General features: G+C 46.0%; 1 protein-coding gene across 2 annotated transcripts in view; it reads right to left on the reverse strand.

Moving 5' to 3' along the window:
• The window catches only part of PTPN14 (protein tyrosine phosphatase, non-receptor type 14), a 218,649-nt gene that overhangs the window by 28,214 nt on the left and 180,261 nt on the right, over positions 1 to 10,174 (reverse strand). For both annotated transcript variants that reach the window (XM_011929412.1, XM_011929413.1), the window contains 3 exons: positions 9,263 to 9,341; positions 5,506 to 6,983; positions 225 to 368 (listed from right to left, as the gene is read on the reverse strand). In XM_011929412.1, coding sequence (XP_011784802.1) covers positions 225 to 368; positions 5,506 to 6,983; positions 9,263 to 9,341 — 1,701 coding nt within the window. The remainder of the gene's footprint in view (positions 1 to 224; positions 369 to 5,505; positions 6,984 to 9,262; positions 9,342 to 10,174) is intronic.

Genomic DNA, 10,174 nt, shown 5'->3' on the forward strand with positions numbered 1-10,174 from the left:
CAATGATCCGCCAACCGGACAAAGCAGGAAGATGGGAATGGAGAAACAGGAGATGCTGGAAGGGACTGATTTAATGCAACACAGTTATGCCTGATCTTCCTAATCTCAGATTGAAGAAATAATGCATCACACAAATCTCAGTGCTGGCATATTCGAGGAAGGAGGGTGTTTTGGGATCCTCAGACTACAGAGAATGAATCACATTTGACAAGCCTGCCACTTACCCTCTCGTCCATGGGAACCCGGGTGGCATCAACTCGATTCTCTTCCCGCCCTGAGACTCGAGCCACCGAGAGCCCGTTCAACGCTGCCAACATCAGCGGCCTCTTCTGTGCCTCCAGGCCTGCCATCTTCTGCTTCTCTAGATTCTTGCAGCAAGAAAAGGCATGTTCTCATTGTTTATAATACTAGTAGAATGTTGGAATGTGTTTTAATCTCCTCAAATCTGTAACTCCCCAGCCAAGGAATGCAGACAATCACCATCAGTAGGGCAAATTCAAACACAGCCTTCCCACTATTCCCACTGGGCCCCCGGAAGCCAGTTCCTACAGGACTCCTGAGCTTTTATTCTTAATTAACTCCTTAGCTAGATACACCAATAAATAAGAAAAAAGACTCCCTAAAAATACACCCTGCCATAGGGCAAAACAAAACAAAAACAAAATAGGGTAAGTGAGATACACTTTAGAAAGATAAGGATGACAAGACAAGGAAAAGAGAAACAGGGTTATATGAATCATCTAATCCAATCACAGTGATGGACCTTTTGCACAGATGGAATGGAGCAAAACTTGTAAAACAGTTTGTTGTTGATTGAGAGATCCACACACATAAACTGTAGAGAAAAATCTTCCTAAGTTTCCGTCCTGAGGATGTCCTTGGAGCACCTAAGGGTGGTATCATGCCCAGAATTGAAAACTGATGTGGTTTAGCAAACTCACTAACACCGAAGCCTGGCTGGGGTCATCTAAGATGATCCACAGGCCTTACCCTTCAGGCTTCACCCAGGAGGGCCCACAATAACAGAGACTGTGCCTGCCAACACAGATGGTGAGACATCACTGCATGCCACTGAGCTATGGGGGAACATGGACTCCAGAACTGAGCAGACCACTTAGGGAAAGGTTTAGATGTTCACACCTGGCCCCGGTTTGTGGCTTTTTGATTTCCATCCTCTCCACCCTCAACTCTAAATTGAAATTGGATTGGGCAGGGCTGGTTTTTAGCCTCCTGCTGTGCTTCCTCGGGTCCTTGAAACTGACCGAGTATGAAAAAGCTCGTTATGCTCACTTCAAGCAAGCCACAAAGGCCTTTCCTAAAATTAAGTGTGTCCTGGAAGTTAAGGGAAGAACACAGGCACTCCTCACAGAAGCAGATGAGTTTTGCAAGGTTAGGATTTTGATTCACACTGAAGGGCAACCCATTTGCAGATTCATTTGACTGCCACAGATGAAGAGCCATTGAATCCCGGTTTCTTTTCAAGCCTTGAGACACTTTTTTCCTTATTCTATGATGTATAAATTCACTCCCCAGGAAGGGGTCTTGATGGAGCCATCCCACAGAGTTATGTATTATTCTAATTGCGGGTGGGGGGACTGCATTACGCCCTTCCATGTGTTTGCAGAATGTCACCTACAATCAGAATGAAGCCTGTGTGAGTGACACTGACAATAGGATGCCTGTCTTGGTGACCGCGGACTCATCAGACAAACCAAAGGAGTGTCTCAGAGGAGGTTACTGGGAGAAAGTGAGAAAAGTACCGTGAAAGGAAAAGATCTTGGGCCCCAAATCACTAAGCCAAAAGGAAAAGTCAAGCTGGGAACTGCTTGGGCAAACCTGCCTCCCATTCTATTCAAAGTCTCCCCTCTGCTCACTGAGATAAATGCATATCTGATTGACTCCTTTGGAGAGGCTAATCAGAAACAAAAGAATGCAACCATTTGCCTCTCACCTACCTGTGACGTGGAAGCCCCCTCCCAACTTCAAGTCTTCCTGCCTTTGCTTCAAGTTGTCCCGCCTTTCCAGAGAGAACCAACACTGACTGATGTCTCATGTCTCCCTAAAATGTATAAAACTAAGCCATGCCCCGACCACCTTGGGCACATGTCATCAGGACCTCCTGAGGCTGTGTCACAGGTGTGTACCCTCAACCTTGGCAGAATAAACTTTCTACATTAACTGAGACCTGTCTCAGATTTTCTGGGTTTACAGTACCCAAAGACTTACCGCCAAAAGATACAATATTCTTACAAATGGCCCTGGTCTGTCAATTCTTGGGAACCCCCTGGGGGGAAGATGCTAGATTAAAATGTTTAGGTCTTTGTTTGCTTGCTGCTAGTTTTGGGGAGAAAGAGTTTTTCTTTTCTTTTCTTTTTTATTTCTGTCACCTCTTTCACTTGGGAATCTATTTCCACTGCTCTCCAAAGTTTTGAGAAGGTAATAGTTCTGGAAAATGGGTCCTGAGCTCCTCTCAGCAGTGCCGCTTCCTTTCCACCTGCCCTACAAGGCGACTTTAATTTGTCTTTATTGGGAAAGGATTATTACTCAGTGATAAATCAAAGTATGTCTCTTTGATCCTTCTCACTCACCCTATCAGCTTGCTACCAGAGATAAAAATAATAATAATAATAATAATTCACAAGCTCTGATCTGGCCTTTTCTTCTCAGTGCATCAACTTCTGGCTAGGGGACTACAAGCAGGGAAGTATCTTCAAGGAAGCAGTAGGAGCCAGAATGAGGAGCTACAAAAGCAGCTGAACCATTCATCAAATAGACAAGCAGGTCCAGGAGAGCTGCCCAGAGGGCAAATTCTCACCATACCTGCACACTCCGCCCCGCCCCTGAGTTTTCTTTTGCTAAAAGTTTCTCATTGTGTTCTGATCAAGAGGGCCCTTAGAATGGCCATCACCTCTCATGAATTCCCATCAAGCTGGCAAAAGTTGCCCATAGTGAGGAGAGCAGAGAAGTATCTGACCTGTGGGGATACTGCTTAGGCTAAGGGGTGAGTTTTTGCATTAAAAACAAAACAGGTGGAGACTCATCTTGGGCTCAGAGCCACTGGCATTGTCACCACCTTGCCTGGCCTCCTGGCTCACTGAAGAAGCTCCTAATCCACCTCTAAGGTCTGCTGGTGTCCTTGAGCTCCTGAGTGCAGCAGATTTGGGGAAAAAAAAATCAACAGGGAAAATGAAGTAGAAATGGGATAATTATTTTCTTGAACTAAAGGTTAACGGCTAAAATTTGCTAGTCATTATTACCTACATGAATGGAATGGAAAAGCATCTGGAGAAAAAACAATAGTGAAAATCCCCTTGTTCCTTTGTGATAATGCAAGGAGCTATAAGGAGGAGACCCTGCCAAGATTTTGGCTACTTGTTTAATACTATTTGTTTTATACAAGTAAGAAGAGAAGAAGATGAATACAACCAAAATGAGGTTAAGGGACCATGTGGACATCATTAAGTATCGAGTTGGCAGGGGAAATAGCTAAATTAAATGCTTAGACTGATAGGTTCTTGATGTTAATGTTGCTTTTAAGTGGCGTGGAAAAAGTATTGAAAAATTATTTTCTACCAATAAATTGCTTTCTTCCATGCTGGGAAAGCTCTCTCCCAGCGGCACCCACCCACACATTTCTTCCATTCCAAGCCAAAGGTTTTCTTTGCTAGAGGCAAAGGTACACCTTGCACAATTTCCTTCTAGGTTTGCAAACAGTCATGTCTGTATAAAAATCTCTTAGCACTACTCTAGTGGGGCTGGCCAAAACTGTGAGGTTGAGAATGTTCTTAAGGTTTTCCAAAAGTAACAAGGTTGCTATAGATTCAATTTCTGACCCCAGGAACTTGGCTTCCTTAAATCATTGGGCCTTGATTGTTCTTTTCAGGTTGAATCCCAATGATGGGTTAGGAAGACCTGGAAATGACGATGGCCAAATGGATTCCATCAAGGCAAATTTTAAGTTACAACTGTTTCAGAGTTCCTAAAATTAGGCTTGGCTACCGTACGGTACAACCGTGGTGAATGAAGAGAAGTCAATCTGGCTTTGATTAGTTCTAATTGTTTTTTTTAAGGGAGTGAAAATGTTCATGGCAAGCAGCAATGGAGATTTTTTTTTTTTTTTTTTTTCTGAGACGGGGTCTTGCTCTGTCATCCAGGCTGGAGTGCAATGGCGCCATCTTGGCTCACTGCAACCTCCGCTTTGCCGGTTCAAGTGATTCTCCTGCCTCAGCCTCGTGAGTAACTGGGATTACAGGTGCACACCACCACGGCCAGATAATTTTTATATTTTTAGTAGAGATGGAGTTTCACCATGTTGGTCAGGCTGGTCTAGAACTCCTGACCTCATGATCTGCCTGCCTCAGCCTCCTAAAGTGCTGGGATTACAGGCATGAGCCACGGCGCCCGGCCGAGATTTTTTTAAGTAGCAATAATCCAAACATTTTCTCACTAGTAAGAACAGATTCACTTCATTGTTCTACATGTACCAGCATAGTCCTGTTCTGACAACATAACTGTCTCCCCAAGTTGTACAATTTTTTTTTTTAAGCGACGAGGTCTAGTCCTGTCATCCAGGCTGAAATGCAGTGGCACAATCATAGGTTGCTGAAGCCTTGAACTCCTGGGCTCAAGCAATCCCCCCACCTCAGCCTCCTGATTAGCTAGGACTACAGGCTCCTGCCATCATACCTGTGGTTTCTTTTTTTTTTCTGTAGAGATGAAATCTCATTATATTGTCCAGGCTGGCTTCATACTCCTGGCTTCAAGTGATCTTCCTACCTCTTCCTCCCAAGTAGCTGGGACTACAGGTATCCCCCACCATACAAGGCTCTGTGCATATTATGAAGAAGAGCTATTCATGTCTAATACTAGGATGGATCTTCAAGTGGTAATATGTATGTATATATATGTATGTGTGTATTCACATACATGTAGGTGAATTTTTGATAGAATAAGTTCAATGGGTAATTATCCAATTACTGAGTTATATATCTAATTACTATAATTTTCTTGAATCTGTGTGAAACATCTATTGAAAGAAAATCTGAATATAAAGCTAACATATCACAACCAAGACAATACTGGCGAGTCTGGACTTATGGATCTATACAGAAGGCAGTATAGGGATGTTGCTTTTAATATCTAAATGGAGGTAGGGGACAGCTTTCCTTCAAGAAAATAAAACACTGAAAGACACAGAAAGGTGAGCTTCCATAATAGCAGCTCACACAATTGGAAGTCTGAGCCTTGAATAAACAGCAAAATACTAGCTGAGGCCATTGGCCTCAACAACGTACCAAGTACACCTGTTAGAAGTCATGAAAGAGAATGGAAGATTTATTTGAAAGGGCAAAACCCAACATTTTGTATAATAAAATACTACCTGTTCAAATGCTCAGTGACTGCTTAAAAACCTACCACATTTCCTGCATAAGGCTTGCCCCTTGCTCAGTGCCTGAAGCAGGTGCTTTCACACTGGGAAATGCCCCCGGAGAGAAGGACACTCACCCTGATCATCATCTCTCTCTCTATAATGCTGTCCTCCAGGGAAAACATTTCAGACACAGGTCTCTCCTTCACGGGCTCTTTTTTGACCCGCTCCTTCACGCTTGTCAGGTCGGGTTCCGAGATGGATGGGCCGAGAGAGGCCCCGTTGACAGCCGGCGGGTCGGTCCGGGACACGCTGATGGCCTTAGCCGGCCCGTGCCTCAGGACCCTGGCTCTAGCCATGGCGGGAGGAAGGCCGGGTTGGTCCTGCCTCAGAGCCCCATTGCTCACACTCTTCCTTGGGCCGGGGTACTCAGGCGGGGGCTTGTTGGGGATGCGGGCCAGGGCCGCCTGCAGCTGGGCGCTGTACTCCATCTTCTCCCGGAGCACAGGGATCTGGGGCACCGATTCTGGAGCCTCCTCCTCCTCCTCCTCGCTCTCGCTGCTGTGGATCAGCATGGTGGCATCAGAGAAGGTCTTCTTGTGGTGATACTGAGGGAGCTGGGGGACCTCGTGGCTGCCTGGCCCCTCCTCCGGCGGTCTCTGCTCCCGGAGTGTGTTGCGGCGAGCCATGGGGAGGTGGAGTGACTTGAGCGTCATGGCCTCCATGCCCCGCACCATGCTGTTCATCACCTCCAGGCTGTGGCGCTTGTTCACCGTGCCGTGGTGCTTGGTGGCTGTAAGAGGCTCACTCACCTCCTGGAGAGACTGATGCACCACCGGAGAGCTGTCCTCTTGGAAGGTCTTTACCGAGAGCTGCACCTTCCGGGTCACCAGGTCTGGGCTGCTGCCACTGACGTACTTGTGGCGGTGGCTGGCCAGGTCTGGGGTGCTGGTGGCAGGTCGTGGCCGTGGGTAGGGGGGCGGTGGCCTGAAGAGATAGTTCTTGAGCATGTGGGCCGTGCTGTAGTTATGGTTGCCCTGCAGCTGCATGTTGGCCAGCTCTGGGGTGCTCACCGTGTGCGAGATGGCACTTGCCCCCGGCTTGCTTGGTACCACATTATTCTTTGGGTTCCTCTGGTCAGATGGACTGACAAGTTTGTTGCTATAGACCCCCTGTGGCCCATAAGGGACAGTGTAGGGGTGCCTCTCCCGCATCTCTGGTTGGCTGTACACCAGATCCTCTGGCTGGTTATAGGCATGGGTGTTGATGATGTTGAGGTTTCTCAGAGACTGGCTCTGGCTGTCTGTATGCAGTATCCCCCTCTTCATCTGGCGCATGACTGTCTCATAATCGGGGGTTGGCCTGTACGAGGGCACGATGATCGCGCTGTGCCGGTGGCTCGGGATGTAGTCGGCCCGCATGATGTCACTCCCAGGGATACTGAGGTTGGAGGATACAGGGGAGGCCTGGATGAAACTTTGCGAGCAGTTGAGGGAGTTGACGCTATGAACGCTACACACGCTGCCATTGGTGACGGTGCCATTTAAATAATTTAAGTCCAGGCTGTTGTGAGAGTTGCAATACAAGGCTTCTTCATTCCCATGAAAAATGCTGTCTACGAGAAGTCAAACAAAGGCACGTGAACCTCCAAGCCATCCTGCCACAACAAAGTACATCCTCATACTCATGAGCTGACTTTTAATTTAAGTAAGTCATAAAAAGTGAAATCCCATGGTCTCCACCCACATGTTCTACAGAATAACAGATACCATCTTGGATGAAATGCCAACACACAGAAAGAACACCTTAAGACATACTGAAAAGAAAATGGGAACCTAATGGAAGAAGGCATGCACACATTTGGAGTAAGTGTCGCTTGGGGAAGTTCTCAATTTTGCCATAAGCTTTAAAATCAGGCACCAACAACCGCCCTCCAGTTGGGGAGACCTGTCCTCTTGTGCAGGGTTCAGCAATAGGACTAAATATTTAGACCAGACAGTCAAGAACTTTAATAGGGCAATAGATTTCAATTACTAAGTACTTAGAGCTGCTCTTCCTGACGGCAATGGAAAAAGCCCCTTCACCCAGAGGACTGCTGGGCATTCTAAAGACACAAAACAAATGATGTAGCCAGGATGTCAGCACAGCTAGTTCGTCCTGAGTAGCAATGAAGGCCAAAATTAGAATCAAGAGTTCTTTTCGGTAATTTCCCAAATCCCCTCTAGATCTGGTTTCACCACTTAGGTCAATTCAAGTAAAAATTAATTATAGTTTAAAGAGGTCCCTAAAGAGAGAAAAAGCAGATTTCTAAAATCAGGCCCATTCTAGGTGTCCGGTGTTCTCTTACACACACACACCCCTCCAAGGAAGGCAACCTCTTGCCTTTCTGTGGCCAAGATATATTCATTTTTTCACACTACAGATTTAAACATGAGCAAAACAGATAAGCATAAAATCAGAGAAGGTGAAAACAGAAAAGGTGACTGAAGACATTCAACTGTCTGAAGAGGAGAGTGTGTAAAGAGATCTGATCAGATGAGACGGGCAGAAAAAACGGGGACACAGAGACACATGTGCCGCAATTTTTCCGCCTCCCATGGGGTTTGGTGCCTTCCCATAGAAATGTGGTAACTTTGCTAGTCTCCTTATAAAAAGTACTATTTTTATTAAATTAAATAGTCTTGACTGTCTTGGTTTTCATGCTCACACTTTCAGACAGCAGAGGATTCAAAATGGCCAGGAGCTGATAACATAGAAACTAATTATCCATTTACTACATTTCCAACATCCAAGGTTTTCTACCATCTCTCTTTAATTTTTTTGAGACGGAGTCTCGTTCTGTCACCCAGGCTGGAGTGCAATGGCCGGATCTCAGCTCACTGCAAGCTCCGCCTCCCGGGTTTATGCCATTCTCCTGCCTCAGCCTCCCGAGTAGCTGGGACTACAGGCGCCCGCCACCTCACCCGGCTAGATTTTTGTATTTTTTAGTAGAGACGGGGTTTCACCGTGTTAGCCAGGATGGTCTTGATCTCCTGACCTCGTGATCCGCCCGTCTCAGCCTCCCAAAGTGCTGGGATTACAGGCTTGAGCCACTGCGCCCGGCTCATCTCTCTTTTTGAAATGCAGTTAGCATAATGATTACGAGTTACTGATTTTCATATCTAAGTTCCATCATTAATCTCTCTGTATTCCAATTTCTATAACTGTAAAATAGAAATAATAATAGTACCTACAGGTTTATTTTAAGGATTACATGAGACAATATATAGCAAGTACTTACAGCAATACCACAATTGCTCTATGAATGTTAGCTGTTATCATGAAGTCATTACTAGAAGAAGCTTTTTCACACATTTTGCATGGGAGATGTTTTGGGAAAAAGAGAGTAATAGACCAGATTTATCTTACTCTGAGAAGAAAAAAGCAAGTGTACCAAGACAGGGGCTGGAGAAAGAGATGAGAAAAACAGCTAAAAGAAAAGGCTGACTTTGTTTATTTCTTCCAATTATTCTGCATGCCCATGTTCTATGTCACCATGAAAACCTGAGTGACTGCCATGAGTTTTCTGATACTAGCAATGAAGGTGAAGTGCATTCACTTGGGTTGAGCTGTCAAACTCTCTTCTCTAAGCTCCCTTAGGAAAGGGAGGAGAAAAGGACTTGCTCGCTGCCTTGGCCCCGACTCCCTGAGCAGCCAATAGTGGGGAAATTTTTTGATCAGAGGTAATTGACAGTCTAGGCCATCCACAAATTGAAACTGTTAGCTACTGTCATTCAGATGAGGACAAAGTTAAAAAGAAAGCATCCCTGTCATCTTTTTTTTAAAGCCTTCTTTACTGCTTACTGGTATTCAACTTTTTGTCTTAAGAAGAGAGAACAGGCAAGCCAGAGTTACCTTGCGAGGTGTGCGTTTCCGAGTAGTGCTCACCACACTGGACGTGAACGGGAGGCAGGATGTACGGCTGCTGCCTGGGCTGAAACAGAGAACATAGAGGAGGTGGGGAGGCCTGGGCAGACATGGCCGATGAGTCACACAGCCGGCCTGGGCACACGGCAGTCCCGCTATGTCTTCAGGGAGGCTCGTGGCAGCCGCTGTCCCTGCCACCCCTTTGACTCAACCTTCTTCTACCCATCTGCACTCCCATCTCATCACTAAGTTTGGAACTGGAGAAATGGTAAGGGAGAAATGAAGTTGGTTCAAGATCAGAAAGCGAAAGAGGTTACCATCAAAGACTAAATGTAACCGTTTACTATATATGTTCTAATATACTTGCAAAGTTCTCTATCCCTTCTTTCACAAGAATAACTTAGAAAAGGTAAATATTATTCAAGGCAGGCAGACTGACTGAGCTCAGGAGTTCAAGACCAGCCTGGACAACACAGTGAAATGCCATTTCTATTAAAAATACAAAAATTAGCCAGGCATGGTGGCACATGCCTGTAGTCTGAGCTACTCGCAAGGCTGAGGCAGGAGAATCACCTGAACCTGGGAGGTGGAGGTTGCAGTGAGCTGCGATCGCGCCACTGCACTTCAGCTTGGGCAATAGATTGAGACTTTGTCTCCAAGAAAAAAAAAAAAAATTATCTGGGCGTGGTGGCGTGCACCTGTAGTCCCAGCTACTTGGAAGGCTGAGGTGTGAGTCATTGAGCCTGGGAGGCGGAGGCGGAGGCTGCAATAAGACAAGATCATGCCACTGCACTCCAGCCTGGCAACAGAGTGAGCCTCCATCTAAAAAAAGAAAAAAGAAGAAAGAAAAGAAAAGAAAAAGAAAGGAAGGAAGGGAAGGGAGGGGAGGGGAAGGGAGGG

This window comes from Colobus angolensis, unplaced genomic scaffold (assembly GCF_000951035.1).
Source record: "Colobus angolensis palliatus isolate OR3802 unplaced genomic scaffold, Cang.pa_1.0 Scaffold81, whole genome shotgun sequence".
NCBI lineage: Eukaryota > Metazoa > Chordata > Mammalia > Primates > Cercopithecidae > Colobus > Colobus angolensis.